The following is a 27140-nucleotide window of genomic DNA, read 5'->3' on the forward strand; positions in this document are numbered from 1 at the left end:
TTCTTCAGTTCTGGAATTCCCAGGGATCTTGTGAGAACTTCCCATTTTAGTCCCTGAACCTTGAGATTCCACTCAGTTATCTGGATAGTGTTGGGAATGGGTGGGATTAAGTTACTGTCTCTCCCACTAACAGATGTAAACTTCACTGTTCAAAAGTGAATTATTTTTTTAGAGGTAGTCTAGTGTGGGCTTTTAAGTACAGGGATATTCTGGGAAAGCTGATCTATATCCAGTGATATCATTCATCAGGATTTGTGGTGAGCGCAAGGAGCATGATGATCTGTCAGATACTCTCAATTTGAAAAGCCAAAGTGCCTGTGCTCCCAGAACAGTGACCAACTGTGACATGTGCAGCCAAAGAAGATCTGGTCCTTGTCCCAGGGAGGTTACATGAGGCACAGGCATGTCTATCAGTTCCTACTGCTGATGGAACACATTATCACAAGCTTGTAGCTCAAAACAATACAAATTTATTCTCGTACAGTTTGGGAGGTCAGAATCCAAAGTAGGTCTCACTGGGCTAAAAACCAGGTGTTATCAGAGCTGTGTTCCTTCCAGAGGCTCCAGGGGAGAATTTGCTTCCTTGCCTTTCACAGCTTCTAGAGTGCAAACGCATTCCTTGGCTTGTGGCCCCTTCCTCCATCTTCAAAGTAAGCAGCAAAGCACCTTCAAGTCTCTCTAACACTTTCCCAGTTCCCTCTTTCACTTACAAGGACCTTTGTAACTACATTGGGCCCACCTGGATAAACCAGGATACTTTTCCCATCCCAAGATCTTAACTTAATTTCTGCGAATCTCTTTTGTTATGTGAAATAACACATTTACAGTTTTGGAGGATTAAGATATAGATATCTCTGGCAGGGCATTATTCTCCCCTCCCCCTTTTTTAATGTTAAAATACATACAACATAAAATTTACCAACTTATTTTAGGTGTACAGTTCATTGGTATTAAATATATTCATTATGATGTTCAACCTTCACCACCAACCATCCCCATAACTCTTTCATCTATACCTAGTAAACAATAATTCCCCTCCTCCTCTTCCCCCCACAACCGCCATACTACTTCCTGTCTCTATGACTGACTACTCTAAGTACTTCATATAAGTGAAATCATCACAGAATATTTAGTTTCTTTGTGACTGGTTTATTTTGCTTAGCATAATGTCCTCGAGGTTCATCCATGTTACAGAATGTGCCAGAATTTCCCTACTTTTTAAGGCTAAATAATATCTCATTGAATGTATACACCACTTTTTGTGTATCCATTCACCCACTGATGAACACCTGGGTCGCTTCCATGTTTTAGCTATTATAAATAATGCTTCTGTGAACACAAACATACAAATATGTTTTTAAAATCCTCTTTTCCCAGTTCTTTCAGATACATGCCCAGAAGTGGAATTGCTTGATCACATGGTAATTCATTTTTAATTTTTTGAGGAACTTCCATATTTTCTACAGCAGCTATATCATTTGCACTCACACCAATAATGCACAAGGGTTCAAATTTCTCCGCATCCTCACCAACACTTGCTATTGTCTTTTTTTTTCTTTTGATAGTAGTCATCCTAATGGGTATGAAGAGGTATCTCACTATAGTTTTGATTTGCATTTTATTATCAGTAATGTTAAACTTCTTTTCATGTGCTTATTGGGCATTTGTATATCTTCTTTGGAGAAATGCCTATTTAAGTCTTTTGCCCATTTTTTAAAAAAGATGTTATTTATTTATTTGACAGAAAGAGAGAGAGTGAGAGACAGGATGAGAAGGGAGAGGGCCAGAGGGAGAAGCAGACTCCCTGCTGAGTTGGGAGCCTGATGCAGGACTCAATCCTGGCACTCTGGGATGATGACCTGACACCCCCAGGAGCCCTTGCCCATTTTTAAAAAAGTGTTTTTGTTGTTGTTGTGGTGGTGGAGTTTTAGGAGTTTTCCATGGTTTTTGTATATTAATTCCTTGTCAGATATATAATTTGCAAATATTTTATCCCATTCTCCAGGTTGCCTTTATACTGTGTTGATACCGTCTTTTAATGCATAAATTTAAAATTTTTTCATGAGGTCCAATTTGTCTACTTTTTCTTTGTTCATTGTTAATGCATAAAAACGCAATCGCTTTTTTATTAGTTGACTTTGTATTCTGTTACCTTGCCAGATTCATTTACTATTTTTTTTTCAAGATTTTATTTATTTATTTGTCAGAGTGAGCACAGGCAGAAAAAGTGGCAGGCAGAGGCAGATGGAGAAGCAGGCTCCCGCTGAGCAAGGAACCCGATGTGGGACTCGATTCCAGGACGCTGGGATCATGACCTGAGCCGAAGGCAGTGGCTTAACCAACTGAGCCACACAGGCGTCCCTTCATTTACTATTTTTAACAGGTTTTTCTTTTCTTTCTTTCTTTTTTTTTTTTTTTGGTGTGAAATCTTAAGGGTTTTCTACATACAAGAGCATATCATTTGCAAACAGAGATCATTCTAATAACACTTCACTTCAGATTTGGATGCCTTTTATTTTTTTTTGCCTAATTGTTTTGGACAGAAATCCCAGTACTATGTTGCATTGAAATGGAAGAAGTGGGCATCCTTGCCTTGTTCCTGATCTTAAAGGAAAATCTAGTCGTTCACCATGATTATGATGTTCCCTGTGGGATTTGCATATATGGTTTTTATTATGTGGAGGTACTTTCTTTCTGTTCCTAGTTTGAGTGTTTTAAAAATTAAAAACAAAAAGATTTTATTTATTTGTGAGGGAGAGAGAGAATGTGTGCACATGTATGAGCGGGGGAGAGACAAAGGGGGAGGGATAGGGAGATAGCAAATCTCTCAAGCCGACTCCACTCTGAGCAAGGAGCCTGATGCGGGACATGACCTTAACAATCCTGAGATCATGACCTTAGCTGAAACCAAGAGTCAGATGCTTAACCAACTGAGTCACCCAGGCACCCCTAGTGTTTTTATAATGAAAGGGTGTTGAATTTGTCAAATGCTTTTTCTGTATCAACTGAGATGATAACGCATTTTTGTTACCATTCTGTTAATGTGGTCTAATTACAATGATCGATGTTCATTTACTGAACCATCTTTGCATTGCAGGAATAAATCCCACTTGGTCATGATGTACATAAACCTTTCACTATGCCTGCTAGACTTGGCTTGGTAGTTTGCTTGAACATTTTTACATCAATGTTCATAAGGGTTATCAGTGTGTAATTCTGTCTCTGTGTAGTATCTTTGTCTGGCTTTGGTTTTAGGGTAATGTTAGCTTCATAGAATGAGTCAAAGTATTCCCTTCCCTTCAATTTTTGAGAAAGGATTGAGAAAGATTGGTGTTAGTTCTTTAAATATTTGGTAGAATTCACAACTGAAGCTATCAAGTCTAGGGCTTTTCTTTGAACATTTTTGATTACTGATTCAATCTCCTTACTAGTTCTATAGGTCTATTCAGATTTTCTATTTCTTTCTGATTTAGTCTTGGTAGGTATTTTGTTTCTAGAAATTTATCCGTTTCATCTAGGTTATCCAATTTGTTGGTGTACATTGTTAATAGCTCTCTCTCATAATCCTTTTTATTTTTGTAGAATTGATAGTAATGTTCCCACATTCTTTTCTTCCCTCACCTTTACTGAGGTATAAATGACAAACAAAATTATAACTTATTTAAAGTATACAGCATGATGATTTGATATATGAATACATTGTGATTCTCACAATCAAGCTAACACATCCATTACTTCACACAGTTACATAGTAGAATGCTTAAAATCTACTCTCTTAGTAAATGTCAAGTATATTACAACTATAGGAAATACGGAACACTTCAAGAATTTGAGTGTCATCCTTGTGCAGGGGCCATACTAATCTCTACTGTTCCAGTTTTAGTATATATGCTGCCAAAGTGAACACTCCATTTTCAATTCTGAGCTTAATAATTTGATTCTTCTCTCACTTTTTTCTTAGTTCATCTAGTTGAAGTTTTTGTTAATTCTCTTGCTCCTTTCAAAGAATTCAAAGTTTGGTTTCATTGATTTTCTTTTTGTTATTTTGTTCTTTATGTCATTGATCTCTGCTATAATCTTTATTATCTCCTTCCTCCTGCTTTGAGCTTAGTTTGCTCTTCTTTTTCTAGTTCCTTAAGTTGTATAGTTAGTTAGTTTTTTTTTTTTTTAAAGATTTGATTTATTTGAGAGGGAGAGGGAGAGGGAGTGAGCAAGCATGAGTGGGAGGGAAGGGTGGGGCACAGGGAGAGGGAAGAGGCAGACTCCCTACACAGCAGGGAGCCTGATTCGGGGCTTGATCCCAGGACCCTGAGATCCTGACCTGAGCTGAAGGCAGAGGCTTAACTGACAGAGCCACTGAGGTGCCTCTGTATAGTTAGGTTGTTGATTTGAAATATTTCTTTTTTAATGTAAATGTTTAGAGTTATACACTTCCCTCCTCAGCAGTGCTTTTACTGTGTCTTGTAAGTTTTGATATATTATATTGTGTTTTCATTTTCATTCATTGTTAAGTATTTTCTAGTTTCCCTTGTGATTTTTCCCTCAATCCATCTGTTGTTTAAGAGTGTATTGTTTAATTTCCACAAATTTGTGATTTTTTAGTTTTACTTCTATAATTAATTTTTAACTTTATCCTGTTATAGTTGGAGAAGATACTTTGAATGGTATCTATCTTTTTAAATCTCCTGAGACTTCATCTTTGGCCTAACAGCTGTTCTATCCTGGAACATGTCCCATGTGCACTTGAGAAGAATGTGTATTTTGTTTTTTCTGGGTAGTGTTCAGGAGAGGCATTATTCTTTTTTTTTGTTTTGTTTTGTTTATTTACAGCATAACAGTGTTCATTGTTTTGGCATCACACCCAGTGCTCCGTGCAGTACGTGCCCGCCCTATTACCCACCACCTGGTTCCTCAACCTCCCACCCCCCCGCCCCTTCAAAACCCTCTGGTTGTTTTTCAGAGTCCATAGTCTCTCATGGTTCATCTCCCCTTCCAGTTTCCCTCAACTCCCTCTCCTCTCCATCTCCCCATGTCCTCCATGTTCTTTGTTATGCTCCACAAATAAGTGAGACCATATGATACTTGACTCTCTCTGCTTGACTTATTTCACTCAGCATAATCTCTTCCAGTCCCGCCCATGTTGCTACAAAAGTTGGGTATTCATCCTTTCTGATGGAGGCATAATACTCCATTGTGTATATGGACCACATCTTCCTTATCCATTCATCCATTGAAGGGCATCTTGGTTCTTTCCACAGTTTGGCGACCGTAGCCATTGCTGCAATAAACATTGGGGTACAGATGGCCCTTCTTTTCACTACATCTGTATCTTTGGGGTAAATACCCAGCAGTGCAATTGCAGGGTCATAGGGAAGCTCTATTCTTAATTTCTTCAGGAATCTCCACACTGTTCTCCAAAGTGGCTGCACTAACTTGCATTCCCACCAACAGTGTAAGAGGGTTCCCCTTTCTCCACATCCTCTCCAAAACACGTTGTTTCCTGTCTTGCTAATTTTGGCCATTCTAACTGGTGTCAGTTAGATTTTGGCCATTCTAACTGGTGTCAATGTGGTTTTAATTTGAATCTCCCTAATGGCTAGTGATGATGAACATTTTTTCATGTGTCTGATAGCCATTTGTATGTCTTCGTTGGAGAAGTATCTGTTCATATCTTCTGCCCATTTTTTGATATGATTATCTGTTTTGTGTGTGTTGAGTTTGAGAAGTTCTTTATAGATCCTGGATATCAACCTTTTGTCTGTACTGTCATTTGCAAATATCTTCTCCCATTCTGTGGGTTGCCTTTTTGTTTTGTTGACTGTTTCCTTTGCTGTGCAGAAGCTTTTGATCTTGATGAAGTCCCAAAAGTTCATTTTTGCTTTTGTTTCCTTGGCCTTTGGAGACATATCTTGAAAGAAGTTGCTGTGGCTGATATCGAAGAGGTTACTGCCTATGTTCTCCTCTAGGATTCTGATAGATTCCTGTCTCACGTTGAGGTCTTTTATCCATTTCGAGTTTATCTTTGTGTACGGTGTAAGAGAATGGTCGAGTTTCATTCTTCTACATATCGCTGTCCAGTTTTCCCAGCACCATTTATTGAAGAGACTGTCTTTTTTCCATTGAATATTTTTTCCTGTTTTGTCGAAGATTATTTCACCATAGAGTTGAGGGTCCATATCTGGGCTGGGAGAGGCATTATTCTGCTTATCACAATGGGACTCGTTATTCACAATCCATGCATTTATTAAAAAACATATTTATGGAGGACCTACTTTGTGACAAGTACTACTCAATGCACTAGGATTCAGCAGTAAAATCTATGCCCTTTTCCTGATAAAGCTTACATTTTAGTGCAGGAAGATATTAGGAACAAATAAACAATATATGTAATAGTATGGCAGGTATACAAAGTGCTATACTGAAGCAGGGGACATGGCCAGATATGAAGATGTAGGTGAATGTATAATACTATTTTATATAGGATGGTTGGGAAGGCTCCTTCCTCCCTCCTTCCCTTCCTTCCTTCCTTTAAATATTTTATTTATTTGACAGAGAGACAGCGAGAGAGGGAACACAAGCAGGGGGAGTGGGAGAGGGAGAAGCAGGCTCCCTTCTGAGCAGGGAGCCTGATGCAGAGTTGGATCCCAGGACCCCAGGATCATGACCCGAGCTGAAGGTAGACACTTAACAACTGAGCCACCCAGGCATCCAGGGGAAGCTCTTTCTAAAGTGTTAAGTAAGCAGAGTTCTATAGAAAGTGAGGAAGGAAGCCATGAGGTTGTGAACCAGAGTGTTTTTTTACAGAAAAGCAGTAGGTCTCAGGTCTTGAGAGTCAGGAAAATGCAGGACATGTTCAAGAAATAGCAAGGCCAGGGGTGCCTTGGTGGCTCAGTGGGTTAAAGCCTCTGCCTTCGGCTCAGGTCATGATCTCAGGGTCCTGGGATGGAGCCCTGCATTGGGCTCTCTACTCAGCATGGAGCTGGCTTCCCCCACTCTCTCTGCCTACTTGTGATTTCTGTGTGTCAAAAAAATAAATAAAATCTCTCTCACACACACACACACACACACACACACACACACACACACACAAAATAGCCAGGCCAGTGTGGCTACAGCAGACTGAGGGAGTAGAAGAACATTAGGAGACAAGATCAGAGAGGCCAGGAAGATCAGGTAGGGTCTTATAGACCACTGTAGGGAAATATAAGGATTTCACTAAATGAGAAGGAAAGTCATTGTAAGGTTCTGAGCAGAGGAATGATGTATCTGATTCAGGTTTAAAAACAATCATTATACAAATCAAAACCACAATGAGATATCACCTCACACCAGTCAGAATGGCTAAAATTAACAAGTCAGGAAATGACAGATGCTGGCGAGGATGTGGAGAAAGGGGAACCCTCCTCCACTGTTGGTGGGAATGCAAGCTGGTGCAACCACTCTGGAAAACAGCATGGAGGTTCCTCAAAATGTTGAAAATAGAACTACCCTATGACCCAGCAATTGCACTACTGGGTATTTACCCTAAAGATACAAACATAGTGATCCGAAGGGGCACGTGTACCCGAATGTTTATAGCAGCAATGTCTACAATAGCCAGACTATGGAAAGAACCTAGATGTCCATCAACAGATGAATGGATAAAGAAGATGTGGTATATATACACAATGGAATACTATGCAGCCATCAAAAGAAATGAAATCATGCCATTTGCGACGACGTGGATGGAACTAGAGCGTATCATGCTTAGTGAAATAAGTCAATCGGAGAAAGACAACTATCATATGATCTCCCTGATATGAGGACATGGAGAAGCAACATGGGGGGGTAGGGGGATAGGAGAAGAGTAAATAAAACAAGATGGGATTGGGAGGGAGACAAACCATAAATGACTCTTAATCTCACAAAACAAACTGGGGGTTGCTGGGGGGAGGTGGGATTGGGAGAGGGGGAGCGGGCTATGGACATTGGGGAGGGGAGGCGAACCATAAGAGACTACGGACTCTGAAAAACAACCTGAGGGTTTTGAAGGGTCAGGGGTGGGAGGTTGGGGCAACCTGAGGGTTTTGAAGGGTCAGGGGTGGGAGGTTGGGGGAACAGGTGATGGGTAATGGGGAGGGCACGTTTTGCATGGAGCACTGGGTGTTGTGCAAAAAGAATGAATACTGTTACACTGAAAAAATTAATAAAATGAAAAAAAAACTGCACTTTATACGTGGAAATAAACACACAAAAAAAAAATCTAAAAAAAAACAACAAAAAAAAAAAACAATCACTATATTCAAAGGGGCACGTGCACCCGAATGTTTATAGCAGCAATGTCCACAATAGCCAAACTATGGGAAGAACCTAGATGTCCATCAACAGATGAATGGATAAAGAAGATGTGGTATGTGTGTGTAGATAAAGATATATGAATGAATATTAGCAGCCATCAAAAAAACGAAATCTTGCCATTTGTGACGACATGGATGGAACTAGAGGGTATTATGCTAAGTGAAGTCAGTCAGTCAGAGAAAGACAATTATCATATGATCTCTCTGATATGAGGAATTTGAGAAACAAGACAGAGGATCATAGGGGAAGGAGGGGAAAATGAAACAAGATGAAATCAGAGAGGGAGACAAACCATAAGAGACTCTTAATCTCAAGAAACAAACTGAGGGTTGCTGGCAGGGAGAGGGATAGGGTGGTTGGGTGATGAACACTGGGTAGAGTATGTGCTATGATGGGTGCTGTGAATTGTGTAAGACCGATAATTTACAGACCTGTACCCCTGACGCAAATAATACATTATATGTTGATAAAAAAATGAAAATGTAAAAAAAAAAATCACATAGCTAATTGGTTGAAAAGCTTTTAGAAGAGCCAAGGGAGAGGCAGGGAGGCTGTTTGGATTATCCAAGTGAGAGATCATGGTGGATGAACCAGATTGGTAGCTATGAATGTGGTGGGAAGTGGTTGGATTCTGAGAATCTTCAGACGGGAAAGCCAACAGGATTTCTTGATAGACAGGATGTAGGTGTGAGAGAAAGAGGAGTAAAAAAATGACTCACTGGATTTTGGCTGAGTCACAGGAAAAATGTGGCTGCCATTTATAGAAATGGAGAAGACAGTGGATAGAGCATGACTGGGGTAGAAAACCAGGAGTTCAGTCTTAAACTTGTTAAATTCAAGATGCCTAATAGACATCTAAGTGGAGATAATGAATTAGAAATTGGATAAAATGAGTTTTCCAAGGGTAGCTATTTTTGTCAGTTTTGTCCCCAGGGCTTAGAGCAGTGGTCTGACACATAGTAGCCACTCAATAAACATTTGTTGAATGACTGAATAAATATATAAGCCAAAGGTCAGAGTAGTGGTTGAACTTGAGATATGTGGGAGTCACCAACACATACATGGTACTTAAAGCCAGGAGCCTATCCAGTAAGTGAGCACAGAGAGTGGTTTGAGTATTGAACCTTGGGATACTCACACATTTAGAAGTTGGGGAGATAAGAATAAATCAGCAAAGGAAACTAAAAAATAGAAACCAGTGGGGTAGGAAGAAAACCAGGAAAGTATGGTGTCCTAGAAGCAAAGTGAAGATAGTTTCAAGGAGAAGGAAGGAATCAATAAAAAAGTTTAACTAAAAATAAATGAGAACTGAAAAAAGGATGAAATTTACAGAAATGACTGTTAAATCCTATTTTTAGATTTTTATAAAAACTAACTGCATATGTTTGGAATGGGAAGATGGTATGGTGACAGGGGATTGGGATACAGCTCTCAGTGGTAAGTAGGGAAAAAGGCTTAGCAAATTAGCTGCCTAACAGTTCAAATGAGGAAAGAGTGTTGCTTGTTTACCAATGAATATAATTCCATTTCTGACTGAATTAATAGGAGCACAATGTACGTAACAAGAAAGGTTCAGTCTGGGAACCTTGGAACCTTCCACTACCCTGGAAGCACTGGCTTCAGCACTGGGTATCATACTACATTCAGGACACTGATGTATCAGAAAGTTCCCTAGGAAAGTGACTTGTGTGGTAGAAGTATCTGGAAACAATGTCATCTAAGGAACACTTGAAGGAATTGGGAAATGCATCTCAGAACTGAAGGCCATAGAAGTTATTTTCAAACTGAAGAGGTATTATATTGTTAGCTATGACCCCAGAGAAGAGATAGTACCTGAAAACAGATAGTAGATAAACTTCTGAAAATCTTTCTAAGAATTAGAACACCCCAAAGTTAAATGGGATATTGGTAAGGTATTACATTCTTCCCTATTCTGGAAAAAGTAGAAGATCCATCCACTTAAGCAGCAGAGGGTACTCAAACCTCAGCTGGGCATGGAACACAACGATGTCTAAGATTCTGTTCAGTCCTGGGTTGCTGTAACAGCTGTGAATCTACTTTGAAAATTATACTCTCCTACATACTCATACACACACACACACACACACACACACACACACACACACACACACAATAGCTTGTTTGATGCAGATCTAATTTGGAGCCCCACTGAAGGGAATGCGGATGACTTAGTGGAGATGTAAGAGGAAGAGAAAACCGAAGCAGGGAAAGATGCATGTGTAAGCCTTATAAGATATCTGGATATTTGGTTAGAGAAGCGAAAAAGTATAGGAACAATTAAAGAGTAAGATTATCAAATAGGGTGAGGCTGGCTAATATTTGGGAGGATTTCCAAAGTGCTTGATGATAAGTTTCAGCTGAACTCCAAGAGGAGTTTCTGGGAAGGAAATCTTCCTGAGAAGAGAAGTCATGGATGATGAAAAGAGATGGACATTCTTGTTGGTTAGAACTGACAACGTGGATGAGCCTGGAGAAAGAGGAAGACCAGGAGGACACCAATGGAAACAAGAAGTAGAGGGTGAGGCCACTAAGAAGAAACTGGGGCTCTGACAGAGGTCTGAGTAGAGGTCCAAGAAAGTGGAAGATACAGAGGTGATGGCCTCAAGATAGTCTGGACCAACTAAAGGGGGAAGGAAGAAGGGTCAGGGAGGAGCCCAGGAGGTGAGAGTGCAAGCAGCTCTGGGTGACTGACAACAGGATCTAGTTCTGGATCTTGGAATTGTGGGTTAGGGCTACTGTCCAAACATGTCTCTCTGATGGGACATTTCTGACCTCCTAACTTCAGCTTTCTCATAGTCTCTGTAAGTAGCAAAGGGCCCTGTGCTGCTTTTGGCTGGTTTTTCTGATGTTCTGGCTTTTCCTATCTTCAGAATTTGGCAGTTAGGCTGAAGGAGCTCTGCCAGAGGCTCTGCTGTGCGGCCAAGTGAAGGCAATTGCTTCTGCTGGGTGAGTAACTGGGAGGAAAAACTGTCATATTGGGGCTGTGTGATGACTGCAGTACCTCCTGCCTGAACTTCCCTGCTTCCCTTCTTGTGCCTCTAATCCATTCCTCACAGAGTAAACAGATGCTCTTTCTACTTTTTAAGTAATCAGATCATGCCACTCTCTGGCTTAAAATCCTCAAATGGCTTCCCATCATACATTGAATAAAACTCAGACTTCTACTCTCTCTGTCCTCATCTCCTGGCCCTTACTTTGACTTCATCGAGCACTTTCTTTCTTGCTCACCACATTCTAGTATTCTGCCTTCTCTGTTTCTGGAACACTCCCACCCCAGATATTTGGGAGTCATCAACTTAGCGTTCTTCTCAACTACAGTATTCTTCCCTTGGATCATAACATGGTTGACTCCTTAGTTTCAGTGTCATCTCCCCAGAGAGGTTTCCCTAACCACTCCACCTACAAGCCTATTACCCTGATTTATTTCTCATATTGCCACCACTAGTTCATATTGTCTAATTTGTTTACTGGTTTATTATCTTCTTCTCCTGTTAGATTGTAAGTTCCGTAAGTGTAGGCGTTTTGTCTACTACTACAGCTTTAATGCCTGGACAAATGTCTGGCACATATCAACTGCTCAGTAACTTGTAATGAATAAGGAGTAAATAAATGAATGAATAAAGAATACAGAGATAAATGAATGGATAAAGAATAAATAAAGGGATGAATAAATAAAGCAATGGAAGGAAGTGAGGAAGAATTAGTCTCATTTCTGGCCAAGGAATGAGGGTCTCGAATATCTTCTTACCTCAGAGGGAGAAGAATATGAGATGTAGGAAGCCTTTCTTCCTCTGTGAAGAGCACGTGTAGGAAATGGGGTCCTGACATAGATTAACGATATACACTGGTGTTTGCTAACTCTGCCAGTCACAAGCTATCTCCTTTTTATTTTGTTTTTGGCTGGGGCTAGGTGCCTCCAGGGGAACTGCTAGGACATTTAGAATCCTTCCTTAGGGAAAACTTAGTTGAAGACATAAAACAAATACACAGGACAAGAGAACTAATGAATTAGCAGTAGGCAAATATTAAGAGGTATAAATAGTAGGTTCCATCTCATATTTCTGAGGCAAGCTTCCCTTTGATTATATCATATAGGACTGAAATGGATTCTGGGATATAAGTTAGAGGTAACTAAAGTCATGTGACAAGAATCATGAGCAGAATAAGGTGGTGAAGAGGAACAGCCAACTTTGGGTGAAAGCCAATGAGTTTTAGAATCTGACATATTAAGTATAATTTCTTGGTAGAAACTGCCAGTAGGAATTCCAAGAGGAAATGTCCATCAGGGCTTTGTTATGAATATGATCTGTGCCTTAACTTCACTTGCTCCTGCCTTGATTTACTTTTTCCTATTTTCTTTTGTTCTAATATTTTTCATTTAAAAAAACACATATGCTGTAATCTCTCTCAAATCTGTTTGGAAAAAAGTGGGGAACAATAACTATATATTAAAAACAGCACCTCAGGCAAGAGACAGATGTGTTAGTTCCCATTTGCCCCTGCCTTGTCTAAGCCTGTAAGGGAAGAATTATCAAATTCACTTTACAATGTGAGGAAACAGGCTTTGAGAAGCCAAATCTGCCACTGGTCCCAGAGCTAGGAGAGCAGGAACAGCACCCATATTTTTCTGACTCCCAATCTGTGCTCTTCAACGCAACCCTACTCAAAGGTTTTCTTCTTGAGATCCTGCCCTCCAAAGTTCTAGAACCAGGAGGAGTCTAACTACAAGTGCATCCTGGATATATTCTGCTGCTCTAAGCCTGGTGAGCCTACACATGTACTGACAGTCTGCCTTCATCATACCTTATCCCCTCTGGGAGTGGTAAGTGACTGAAGGCTACCCCTAAACTTTGGTCTTGCGGCGTGTGGTCCAGAAAGCTCCCTTTCTCTGGCACAGTGCCTGGCACATAGTGGACATACAAGTTGAATTGTAGCAATGACGTGGTCATCATTCTGTCTCTATAACTCAACTGAGTCTTTATTATTAGCAGGGATGGATCTTTTAGAAATCTCTAAACTAGCCATTACCCAGTTGTGAATACAGAAATAGCCCAGAAGTTCTGCTCTTGTGTTCTTCTCACTCTCTAGCTCTGAAGCATGTGGTAGTCACTCCTCCTTATCACTCTTAGAGGCTACCGTGCTCCCTTGGTATGAGCAGGATTGCTGGAAGGTAACTAACTCTACAAGGAGCATTTAGCCTGGAACACATAAAAGGTGTTCACCAAATGTTACTTCCTTTACTTTTACTTGCTGAGTCCTATTATATTTACTTCATTCCCTATCTCCCAATCTCAGAAAGTCTTTTGTCTAAGGACGGTAGCTAATGAACATAAAAGGTTTGAAAGTTAACAGAAGTGATGTCAAAAGATAGGGTGACAAAAAAAAAAAAAAAAGATAGGGTGACAATACCAGACATGAGACTGCAGAGAGGATATTGGAAACACATTTATCTTCAGGGTAGGCTGGAACGTGGAAGATTGCATCTTTTAAACACAACTATGGCAATATTTCTGGTCCTATATGCTCTTCTAGGATCTTCATATTCCCCATGAAGAGGTGAAGTCTATTTCTCCTCCCTTTGAAGCAGTTGGGGGGATGTTGTAATGTCTTGATGAACAGAATTCAGTGGAAGTCATTCTGCATAATGTCTGAGGCTAGCTCATAAAAGGTAATATGGTTTCTACTTAGTTCTTTGTCAAGATGCTCCTTCTTGGAATGTGGCACCACACTGGAAATCCAAATTAGCCACTGCAAAGCGACCAGATAGAAAGGTCCTCAGCTAACAGCCATATGAACTACAGATTTGTGTGAATAAGCACTCAGATGATTTCAACTGCTAGCCTTCCAACTTCTAGCCTTCTTCCAACTGAGGTCCAGATACCGTGGAACAAAAATAAGCCATTCTCTATGTATCTTGAGAAAATTCCTGACACACAAAGTCTGTGAGATTAATAGATGGTTTTTTAAAATGTACTCTCTACCCCTGATGTGGGGCTTGAACTCATGTCCCTGAGATCAAGAGTTGCACGCTCTAATGCTAAGCCAGCCAGGTGCCCCAACAGATGGCTGTTTTATGCCACTAAGTTTTGGGGTGATTTGTTATATAGTCATACTAATTGCAACAAGGAGAAGAAAAGCAAAGGAAAATATGTGGAAGGGTAAGACCAGAGAAGTTCAGGGAGAAGAGCAGGATTAGAGTATTCTGTTAGTTGTCAAAGGGCAATCAGGACTAGTTCTAATGGGTAGCAGTAGGAAAACAGGTTACAGATGGGTATGAGAGATTTTTTAGGCATTAAAACTTACAATGACAGAATACATTCCCTTAGTAAGTAATGAGTTCCCTGTCAAAAGAGATATTCAAATATAGACCAGATGAAGTTATTGAAGAGATTCACACATGAATAGAAGACTGGATTAAGGTAACATTAAGGCTCCTTCCAATCAACAAAATGTGACAACAGACTAGATCTGGGGTACAAGGAAGAGAGATGAGACAGAGATGACGATGTCTGGAGTCTGATGAGGTCATATATAAAGAGACTTAGAGAGGATTAAAATAAATTCTTTTTCATTCCTTTTGCTTCTTCCCCGTGTGATTGTTAATGTTTTCTTCTACCTTCTACCTCCTCTCTAATATGTTCTCCACCAGGTATTCTTTTTTTTTTCTTTTTTTCCACCAGGTATTCTTGATACTTGATTAAGGCTCTCAGAATATGCTTCTTAGCAAGTCACTTTAAAGGTTTTTGATGACACCACTATCACCACATCTCAGCAAATCATTTTATATAGTTCACACAGTACTCTTACACTTATTATCTAAGTTGAACCTCCTAACAACCCGGGGGGGCACTAAAATCACCACCACAGACATCTCACAATGAAGCTCAAGGAAGAACTCCACTGGTTCTTCATGTATCTCTCCCATGATGTCTTGGCGTTAGCTCTTTTCTATATTTGCCTTTCTCTCAGCTCTAAATGTTCCAACCTTTCTTGTCTTTCAAGGTCTATATTAAATTTTACTCACTCTAGGGAATTGCTAATTCCTACAACTAAGAGTGGTTTTTCCCTCCTTTTAACTCCATCGATGATGATGTAATAACAGTAGCCAATGTTTACTAAGCATGTACTACGTGCCAGGCAGTGTGCTAAGTGCTTCCATGTGTTATCTTCTATCCTCTGTATCACTCTCTGCCTTATACAGTGGGTTTTGGTACATGCGTCTTCTTTCCTCTACTAGTTGACGAGGTCCTTGAGGACACAAGTGATGTCTGAGTCATTTCTGCTTTCTCCCAAGCTTAACACAGCGCCTGGCACAAAGCAAGTGCTACATAAATATTTGTTTAATGCATGAGTGAATAATTCAGGCAGGCAGAGTTAAAGTTTACCTTTGCCTGAACAAATGCTTTTCAAGCACCCTTAAACACTTGAGAAGCACTCATTTATATCCACATAGTTAATGAGCTAAATTATAAATCATTCTTATCTTTTTGTGACACCGGTTTCCAGGGACCTTGGCTAGAACCCATTTTGTTAGTGTAGTTTATGGGTATGAAAATAAAACCCACAAATACATATAACAACAAACTCCTTTTTGTGTAAATACATTCTAGAATTCAGAATAGTCTTCTCCAACCAGTCAAAATTAGCTAGGTTTTATAAGCTCATCTCCTTACATGAGGACTGTGAACTCTAACTGTGGATTTACTGCTTCCTAGCCCTCTCCCTGTAGTGCCTAGTACGGTTATGGACTAGGAAGTGATTACTGACTCAGTGAAAGGGCTGTGTTGGCTGCAATTTATAATCACTCATTACTGTTCAGATCCTATTATTCAGCTAAGAAGTCAGCATCTTTAAGGGGGCCTCCGTAAGTCTCAGCCAATTAAGTCAGTTGAGATGCTGCCCTGAGATTTGAAAACTATCCTTTTCTCTTTACTGCTTAAAGGACAAGAATGGAAAAGTGACAACAGTGAAGGCCAAATAAATGAGCATTTTTGAAAGTCCTATTACAGAGGGTTGAATTCTGCTTAAGTGATTAAGAATTATAACTCGCAAAAAGTTCTTGGATTTACATTCTGAAGTAATCCTAACATAAAATCAATCCTTTCAGCAGAAGATCACAATTTCAATTTTTACTTAAATGCAAGTTCAAAACCAGGCCTGGTACAAAAATCATCCATCTTTCCCCCATCCCCTCCCACGCTGGTGCTGAAGCAAAGATTACTAACATAACCCCTGACACCCAAATTGTTTTTCACAAAACCTAGGTAAAAATGAGAAGATTAAGGGCACAATAGGAGAGTAGAGCAAAGGCAGCCCTGCTGTAATCACTGTCACAAAGGCTGGGCCACCAGCAGACTGCAGTGTTTACCCAGAGCCCTGGGCTAATCAGTGTACTTAATTATCTCAGGGCTTGCCAGCTCATAAGAAGCGATTTTTTTTTTTTTTTTTTTTTTTTTTAAAACATATCCTATTTATTCACTTTAAGTGACTCGAGCCAATAAATGCCCTTAACTTTTTTTTTTTTCCCCCTTTTATTAATTTTTTCAGCGTAACAGTATTCATTCTTTTTGCACAACACCCAGTGCTCCATGCAAAACGTGCCCTCCCCATCACCCACCACCTGTTCCCCCAACCTCCCACCCCTGACCCTTCAAAACCCTCAGGTTGTTTTTCAGATAAGAAGCGATTTTTGAAGGCCTCTCTGGCTCCTCTTTGTCTTCTATTTCTGCTGGTCATAAAAGACCTTTGACAACAAGCCTTCCTCAACTTTCTGGCTCCGGTTGGTTTGTCCTGATAGCCAAAACAGGCATTATGTGAATGACTCTGATACAACAACAGCCACACTACCTTTCTCCCCAGACACAGTGTGACCTTCTAGAGAGAAACTCTGACACATGTAGCAAAGTGCTTTCAACGGGCCATTGTAGCTTGTAGTTTAGAAATAAATTCCATGAAGAAAGGGGAAGTAGTCTGAAATGGTCTTGTAAATATCAGAGGCAAACTAATCTGAAGAGGTCGGAAAGCCCTGTATTCTTGTGGCTTGTGGCATTCAGGAAATGTTGAGGACTGAAGGATGAGGAGAGCAGTAATTAGGAATCCTTCTTTCACCCCATTCACAGAAGCAGCTGATACTGATCCTGCTAAGAATTTCCTAGGTAAATTAAGTCAGGAAACCACCTGGACCTTTTTTCTTAGAATAATCTGCTTTTGTAGCAAGACCTACTAATAGAAATTGGTTGAGTAACTAAAGGTGGAGAAGGAAATTATAAGGGGAAAAAATGGATCAAGGACTCTCAAAAACCACCACGTGTTAATCACTGATTTGTTTAAAATCCAGTTGCACATGTACATAAAAACAATATACATATATACAAAGACATTGGTCTACTTGGAAAATCCTTAGGCATAGTTCTTCTATGGAAAACTGCTTATATTCCCTACTCTGGAGATAATACCATCTACCACTCACAAACTTCAAGTCAAAAACCTGGGAGCCATTAGATTCCTCCCCCCTTCCTTTTACTTCCCATGCCACCAAGCTCTACGCCATCTCTCTTACATATATTTCGTCTCCTCTTAATGCATTTGCTCTTATTTCTGCTGTTCCCACAGCCCTCAACAGTTCCCACTTGCCTCATGCAAGAGCCTCTGCATTATTCTTTCCACCTCTAGGTCATGCCATTCCAGTTCTTTCTACACTTTCCACTTAACAGAAATGTGATCCTGTTACTCTCTCTTAAACAACTTCAGTGACTTTCCATAGCTCTGTGTAGCACACAAGCTCTTGTCTCCCTTTTGGCCCACTAGGAGCTAATATCTATGGGATTCATTTAATACTTCAACTCCTGTCACTCTTCATAGTTACCCTATTGCACAGCTACATCAAACTGAGCATGAGAAAATATCTTGTCTATCTGTATCTCTTGGTTTGGGTTGCTTCCATATCAGGCCCTGAAACAAGGGTATGGGTGCAAGTAGTTTGCTTGTGAGGAAGCTGAGGACAGAAAGAGGGAAGGGAGCAAGCCAATCAAGGAGGTGTTGCCACAGAGCTTACCGCCAGTGCCCCTCTGACAGACTGTATACAGAACACCTTGGAACTGCCTCACTGAGGGTTAGCAGAGCTGCAGGGTAAACCACCTCTTTACTGCTGGAGAGTCACTCCTGCAGGTATCAACTCCCTGGCACTTGTAGCAAACAGCTACTTGTCCAGAGAATATCCCCAGGCAGGCAGAGACATACAGGAATCTGTTGGCAGGTGACCTCCAGGGGTGCCAAAGACAGCAATAACATCTGCTACATCACACAGTGCACGTATTATGCCCCCTTTCTCTGTTGCATTCTTCCCTCTATTGTCTTCCTGGGTCCTTTAAGATTTAGTCCATTGAAACCTTTCTTGACCTCCTGTGGGAGTGCTTTACCTCTGTCTCTGTGAACAGTCTCTTCTGCGGCAGCTGTTAGTTTACAGGTCTAACCCCAGACCAGGCTCTGGGCTCCCTGAGGGCAGTATCTTGGGTACCTGTCTTGGTGTCTGGCACAGGGCAGATGCTCAATGTCTACTGGAAGAGGACATGACTGTGTGTGTTAAAGAGAAAGGGATCCTGTATTCCATATATGTAATTGAGAAAATCTTAAAAGAAATTAAATATAGGCTCCTACCATTTTGAATTATACGAAGTCAAGTGTGTAGGTGGGAGTGCTGAGTAGGAATCTTGTATCCTAATTCAAGTTAGTTTGGCTCAGTTGCTTTCCCTATAAAAGTGGCCTCTAAGCTTCTTTTCAAGCTCCACAGATTTCAGGTGACTAGATTTGTGTGTGTAAGTGAAAGCTGAAGTCCACAAACTGTACAACAAACACAAAAGGAAAAGCTTACGTGTGTGATATTCATCTGTATTTAAGGAAAGAATATAGGTGACAAAGACTTGGGATGCTGGCAGGTTTATAATGCTGTGTATACAAAAGAACTGCTGTCAGAAGGGGTCTCCTGGGTGAGAGGATACCTCCCCAATGAGCAGCCTGGCTACTGCACAGGGCCTAGCCGGGCAGCATGGCCAACCCCAAGTTGGCAGGCGCCAATGCCCTGGATGGAACCCTATTCCTTCTGTGAGCCTCTCCGTAGTGTGGTACCACTTAATCATATTTAGGTTATAGACCCATGAAGAGCCACTTCCCAAGTTATCACCTAATCCCTGGAAGGTAGGCTCTGTCTGCACTTATAGAAGGGAACGCTGAATATAGGTTATGCTTGGCCTCCTGGACTTTCAGGTAGTCTTAATCTTCCTAGAAATGTGACTAGGGGTAGAGGGAGGTTAACATAAAGAAGAATAGATGGGTTTTGGGGTTCTATGTATAACAGACTAAAAAAATATTAAGCTGGTTCATTTCAGAAAGCAAATTCTCTCTTTTAAAAATATTCTGAACATAGTCACTGGCATTCTGTGTACATTGAATATGGATGGATATTTCTTAAACACCTAGACTAGAAGTTTCAAATTTTTAATTTTTATTTTACTTTTAATTTTCTTCTTGACATGTCCTTAAAAAACCATATAATTCTTTCTCTAACAAATCGGTGGCATAAAAAAAGAGGCAGAAGGGAAAGAGAACTATATAGAATAAGAGAGACTTAACAGACCTAACAACCAAATGACACCTGAAATTTGGATTCTGGTTCCAAGAAACTTAAGGTAGAAAGATGTCTGAGACAGTGGGGAAAAGTGAACATAGACCAGGTATACTACAAAGTTACGGTTTATTATGATAGGTGTGATAATGGCATCAGAGATGCATGCCTTAGTATCTTCCCTGAAATGAATACCTGAAATTTGCTATAACATGTTCTAGCTATAACTCCCCTCACCTGAAACAAAACCCACAAAACAAAACAAAAACCGAGGAGGTGTATGGGGGAATAAAATAAGACTGGAAAAATATTGATAATAGTTGGAGCTAGAAAATGGATACTATCAGGGCTCATCACTGTACCCTTTCATTTTAGGAATGTTTGCAATAGTATATAAAATACAAACAAAATGGGCTACAGCAAAAAAAAAATATATATGCGGTGTTGTTTAGAATTTAATTGTAAGAAAATTATTTTACTAAACATTCTTAATATGCCTGAGGGCTATGTCATATTCCTATCAGAAACACTGAATCATTATTGCAAATGATTCCTAATTGGTGAGAAGGGAAAGAAAAGAACATAATGGGGGTTTACTCTGCCTGTCCTAGAGAATTATTGCTTTTGAGGACAGTATACAGGATAAGGGGAGAGGTCTAATGAGCCAACCAGGCCAGCAGCTGTCCCTGGCACACTGGCTATAATCATGTCCATAGCGTAGAGGCCGCTTTTGGGCAACCAACTTGTGTAACAGAAACCTGAGTAAGGTAGAGGGCCCACAGTGACCTCCCCCCAACGCTGAATATCAATAGGTCCATTAGACCACCCACCTCAGAATATCCATAAGCCCCAGCTGACCATTGGCTACTTAAAAGCAGGCACAGGTACCAAAAACAGAAAATTCTGTATGTTCCCATACCTCCGCACTACTCCCTCCTTAACTACAGCCCCCCACCACTGCCTCATGACAGACTGTCTCTCCTCTGCTGTTCTGCCTGCTGCTCCCTGCAGTATATTCAATATAATTTATCTCCTTTGTTCTGCCCTGGGTGAATTCTTTCACCACCCATGCCACTGGCCTCCACCTAGCCAGGCTGTCTGTCCTACATATTGGTCAGATGTAACTTCAGGGAGCTACTGTTTTTGGATGGCTTCCTTCCCTTATACATGAAGGTATCTTGGAGAAAGAGACAAAAGGGGGAAAATTAACAAACCTAGGAGGCTGTAAATAAAGCATGTGAACACAGTCATGGACGCTAGGAGGCTGTGCTGTATTGCACTGAGGGTCTGGCTTGATCTGGTGTACGCTTTGTTATTGACTCACTAACTCAAGGAAAATCACTTGATTCTCCTGAATTTCAGTGAAAGTAGGACTGGATGCTTTCTAAGGTCTCTTCCAGCAATGATAGTTAAGTGTATGATACTAAATAGAAAAACAGACTCTGACAGGACCATGTAGCCAGGGAAAGACAAGAAATATAAGGCTAGTCTCAATATGGGAGACCAATAAGGACAAAGGCAGGGCAAAGAAGAAAGAGACCAAGATGACCACTTGTATCCCTATGAAATGACTTCAAGATGGGCAAAATTTAAGATATCTTTCCGAAGTTGAGTCCAGACTGATACCAAGTAGAAGTCTTACCTTCTGGTTACAGCAAAGCACAGCATACACATTCCATGTAAGAGTTCTGCAGCATGCTGTAGAAACGTGGCCATCTTGGGATTCTCATCCACTGGTCCTTGCACCGAGAGGAAGCAGCCATGAAGCTTGTTGATCAGACCTATGTTCACCACATAGCTAGATGTAGGAAGAAACATCTGTGTTATCAGTCTGCATGGGCTGGCAATATCTTCAAAGATAAGTTTGAAAAACACAGGCTTAGACCCCTCTAACAAGCAAACAACACAGGTCTGGGTAAAGCATCTCAGCTAATAATTTCCTTAGATTTAGTCCTGAATAATCAGCTATTTCTGTAAGTGATTTTCTTCCCTCTTTTGGTTAGTCTGATCCTATTCTTCAAGAAAGATGAGTGAAAATGATTATGTGATCATTTTTAGTGGTCTAAAGAGTATGTCAATAGTTGAAATGACTTATAATTACCTCTACACTTTTGAAAAGCAATACTTTTTAAAGTACCAGACAGCCAATTGGCTAGAATGTAGGGATTCAGAAAATAAGATAATGCTACCCAGATATACTCTTGTTACAACCCAAATTTCTAATGCTAAATGTAGGTTCTCTATTTTTCAAAATCTCATCACCATTAAAAGTATAACAGTGAGAGGGGCGCTTGGGTGGCTCGGTGGGTTAAAGCCTCTGCCTTCGGCTCAGGTCATGATCCCAGGGTCCTGGGATCAAGCCCCGCATCGGGCTCTCTGCTCAGCAGGGAGCCTGCTTCCCCCTCTCTCTGCCTGCCTCTCTGCCTACTTGTGATCTGTCTGTCAAATAAATAAATAAATAAATCTTTTAAAAAAAAAGTATAACAGTGAGAATCTAATTGCTTTGTTATAAAAAGTACCAGTCTTGACAGTTGACAACAACATTTAAGAAGTCACTTTCAGGGGCGCCTGGGTGGCTCAGTGGGTTAAGCCTCTGCCTTCAGCTCAGGTCATGATCTCAGGGCCCTGGGATAGAGCCCCACATTGGGCTCTCTGCTCAGCAGGGAGCCTGCTTCCTTCTCTCTCTGCCTGCTTCTCTGTCAACTTGTGATCTCTTTCTCTCTCAAATAAATAAATAAAATCTTTAGGAAAAAAAAGAAGTCACTTTCATGTTTTCAGCCCATCAAACAGCTTTCCAGAGCTGTTTGTTAAACTGGACCAAAAATGGTAGTTCTTTAATTAGTCTGCAAACCAGCTATTATTGAAAATAGTATTTTAAGATTATGAATGACCTTGTACATTAATCAGCCTTAGCTTAGAGATTTTATACTGATTCAGTGCTCTTGTATATGAAAAGAGCAGGACTTTGAATACAGAGAAAAGCAACATGTTAACTTCTAGCAATAAATGCAAAGGAACTGATGCTTCTGTTCATATGTTCACTGTAATCCCCATCACTATTCATTTACCAATATACCTTTTTGTAAAAGTAAGGAAAATCTGATGAATAACTCTATCTGGAGCTTCTTCTAAGTTTACTACTTAGAAGGTTCAATATAATGCCCCCTTTCTCCTCTTATATTAGGAAATATATTCACCCAGGTTACTCAACACCTCCTACAGTTTTAAAATTGGGAAGTATGAAATGATGACCACCAGACCTATTCTCTTGTAATGAAGGAAACTGACAGACATATACACACAATGAGGATGTTACCATATTCTGATTTAATAGAATCAGACTAAAAAACGGATTCTTACACTTGCACAAAACTTTTCAATTTAGAAGATGTTTTATATTAATCATCCCAATGAATTATCCCAACAATCCCATGAGAGAGCAGATAGTGAGTTTGGTTTTTATACACCTAGCATATTCTCCTCTCCTATTCCATGTAGTCCTGGTGGGATTCTTAAATTTTGTGCCCTCCTACAAAAGCAGAAGTTAGTATGTACTCCATGGCAGTCACAGTATTCATCAGCTAGGTCATAACAACAAGTTCTAGGATGGTACATGACCTAAAAAGGACCAATCAGGATCTTCTGTGGGATTAACAGAAGACCATTGGATGAATCTCTTTTCTCTGGGGATATCTAAACTGAGAGACATGAACCTGGGGTTTGCTGGTAGCTAACTTACTTGTTACACAAATATATGCTTATAAGCCAAGCAGAGACAAGTCGAAGTGAAAAAACAGACAAAACCAGACAAAACCCAGATGGTATAATTGGAGTCTTAACATCTAGCTCCAAACTTCTACCTTTCCAGTTACAGAAACCATTTTACTAACCTTTTTTGCTTAAGTTATTTCAGGTTAAGTTTCCAAAAGAGTTCTAACCACAGAAAGTGAAAAAATTACTTTTTCTGATTATTAAAGTAATACAGGCTCATTATGAAAATGCATATAGCAAAGAAAAGCGGGAAAAAACAGAATAAGTTGGCCATAATTTCATCAAAGACAACCACAGTTTGATATGTTTCCTTTTGTTTTTTCTATTTGATTTTTTTCTCTATATGATTGACATCAAACTGAATTTTATTCAACTATTTTAGGCATTTTCTAAATCATGAAAAGTACCTTTGTAAGCATTACATTTTAAACCTTTAAAAACTATATTATTGACAAGTTTTAACATAAACCAAAGAAAGATGGACTAGGATAACAAACCCCCATGCATTTATCATTCATCCCTGATCACCAACAACCATGGACAATCCTACCCATCCAGACCATCCACATCTTGCATTATGCATAAGCAAGTCTAAGTCATTACATAATTTCATTCATAAATGTTTTACTTTGTATCTCTAAAAAGAACTTGAAAAAAAACAACCACAATACCATTACATCTGAAAATAACAATAATTCCTAGCACCATCAAGTAACTAGTATTCAAAATTCCAAAAGTATCACAAATGTCTTAACATTTTGGGTAGTTTTCTTAAAAATTAGGATCCAAATAAGAATCATACTTTATAATTGTTTACTATATCTAAGTCTCTTCTTACTCTGTATGTTACCCCTCCATCTCTCTTTTCTTCCTTTGCAAATTTATTTGTTGAAAAAATCTGGTTGTTTATTTTATAGTTTCCTGCAATCTAAATCTTGCTGATTATATCCCTGTCATGTCATTTACCATATTTTTTTAAACTATGTATTACCTTTAAAGTGATCTAGATTCTAGAGATCTGATTGCATTCATGAACATCATTTTTTTTTTTTTAAATGGGTGAATAATTTCCTACCATTGGAACATTTCTGGAGCTTCTGGTAGTTTTCAGTATCCATCACTATATACCATGTTGGGATAAACATTTTGTGTACAAATCCTTGCCAGACTTAAAGTTATTTTCTAGAAGCAGAATTACAGAGCCAAAGAGTATGCAGATTTTCAGAGTTCTTGATATGTACAGCCCCCTTACATTAAAAAACAATCTTGAATCAATTTATAATCCTCCCTGTAGGGTATGAGAAAACCACATTCACTCTGTGGGGGCTGATATTACTATTCCCATCTGATAGATGAGGAAACTGAGGCTCAGGGATTGTGAAGTACTAGCCTAGTCAGGAGAGATATAATATCCTAAGGTCTTCTGACTCCTGATAAGACTGTTCTTCCCGTAAAATACACTCTTGCCTTACTGAGGTATGAGTTATTGTTGTTGTTGTTTTTTGGGGTGGGTGGGGAGGAGCAGAGGGAGAAGGAGAGAGAGAATGTTAAGCAGGGTATGGAGCCTGATGTAGGGTTTGAATCTCACAACCCTGAGATCATGATCTGGACAGAAACCAAGAGTTGGAAGCTTAACAGACCGAGCCACCCAGGCGCCCTGAGGTATGAGTTTTTTAAACAAGAATGGAAAATATTTTCTCAGACCATTCCTGAGACTAATAATGACCACACAAAATTTCAAAACCACTTAGTTTTGAGATGAAAACGGCTTAACTGGATTTCCTCTACTGATCTAGAAATAGCCAGAAAGGAGGAAAGACTTCTAGAATGAACGAAGCAGCATAGAAAAATCAAACCAAACCATAATGAACACTATTGAGCAGGTCATCCTTTCTGAGCATGGTCTCCTTTGGTTACTGAGGGCCATCAATGGTGCCTACTGAGTCTGACCAATGTTTTTCTAAGCTTCCTGGGTCCCGAATCTCTGCTTTGGCAATCTTTAGATGATTGCCTATGAAGACAGTGAAACTAAACAGCTCTGAAGGATCAGTGCAGAAAAATTCATTTTGCCAACTTCACAGTTTTGAGGGAAGAATGTTGAATCTTCCAATGGATGTTGGGATCAGCAGCAACATATCTTTTACACTAACTGTTAGGCTGAAATTATAATGTTGAGACTGTTACCCATATACAAGATGTAAAACTTTAACATGGACTTTCTTAGAATATACATCTTGGAAGAGAGGGTGCTGTGAATGCTCCAGGGAATGGGCCTCTCCATTTATTTTACCATTTGAAATTTAAAATGAGTCCCTCTGCAGCTTTTGCCACTGGAATGTGTAAGCTGCAAGATTATCTATCTCCTCTTCTTTGCCTGCCCTTGTTCAGCTACCCACTTTTGCCCCAACTGAAATGTCCGAAGGGGTTCTATTTCTGAACTAGGTTTAGTAAACCCATGATATTCCATGGTTTCAACTATCCTCGATATGTCAATAACTCCCAATTCTCTATCTTTGGGTCTACTTCTTTTCTGAACTTCTTTCCAGAAGTTCATGGATATGTTCAAACAAAAACTCATCAACTCTTCTCCTGAAATCTGCCAACATTGTCTAATTGAATGTCACCAATTCATCCCAAAAATGATGTAAGAGATGTGGGGGTAACTATTTGTAATCATGCATTAATCCACTCAATTATTTCTAATATATATATATAGATTATTATTAATAATATTGATAATAAATATTATTTCTAATAATATATAATTTCTAAATATGAAACTGATGCTAACCCCATGGACCTCTTAGAGACTGACACCTAATAATTTCTATAAGAGGGATGTTCAAAGTATTACTACAGTTTAGCAGGAAGACCTAATTTTGGCTCAATGGGTCAGGTTATTTTGGAGGTCTTCAAGTCTTTAAATGCATTCCCCAGTATTCTGGAGGTTGAGAGACAGAATTTGGGTCACATATTTTTGAGGGGCAGAGATCTAGCCAATGTAGTGTGTTCCAGCATTAGTGAGCTCCTGGACTGAACAATACGAATGGTTAAACACAATTCATGATAGAGCAGCTCTTGATTTTGACAGAAATAGCAGCTTTTTAGTTTTGTAGGGCTCTTCTAGGAGTCATTCCCAGAGATCTAGTCTAGACCCTGCTCTTTCAGTCCTTCTAACAATTTGGTAAGCACATAACTCCATGTATTAAATACTTTCTGCTTAAAATAGTTTTGATGGTTTGTTTCCTCCAATTAATTCTGATTATAACAAAGGCCGATAAACAATGTTCACCCTCACTAGTGATAAACACAATGTAAATGAAGATGACACAAAATGCCATTTCACACATCAGACTGGCAATTCACAAGTGTGCTAACATAAAACACTGAT

The 27140-nt window shown here is 39.7% G+C and overlaps 1 protein-coding gene and 1 non-coding gene across 3 annotated transcripts in view; both read right to left on the reverse strand.

Moving 5' to 3' along the window:
• Positions 1-27140, reverse strand: part of SCAPER (S-phase cyclin A associated protein in the ER) — a 514148-nt gene that overhangs the window by 43179 nt on the left and 443829 nt on the right. For both annotated transcript variants that reach the window (XM_046009648.1, XM_046009649.1), the window contains exon 27: positions 21621-21776. In XM_046009648.1, coding sequence (XP_045865604.1) covers positions 21621-21776 — 156 coding nt within the window. The remainder of the gene's footprint in view (positions 1-21620; positions 21777-27140) is intronic.
• Positions 3806-3907, reverse strand: LOC123945351. Its single transcript, XR_006819191.1, has one exon. It is a non-coding gene; the product is annotated as a U6 spliceosomal RNA (small nuclear RNA).

The sequence above is a fragment of the Meles meles genome, chromosome 6, assembly GCF_922984935.1.
Source record: "Meles meles chromosome 6, mMelMel3.1 paternal haplotype, whole genome shotgun sequence".
Lineage (NCBI taxonomy): Eukaryota > Metazoa > Chordata > Mammalia > Carnivora > Mustelidae > Meles > Meles meles.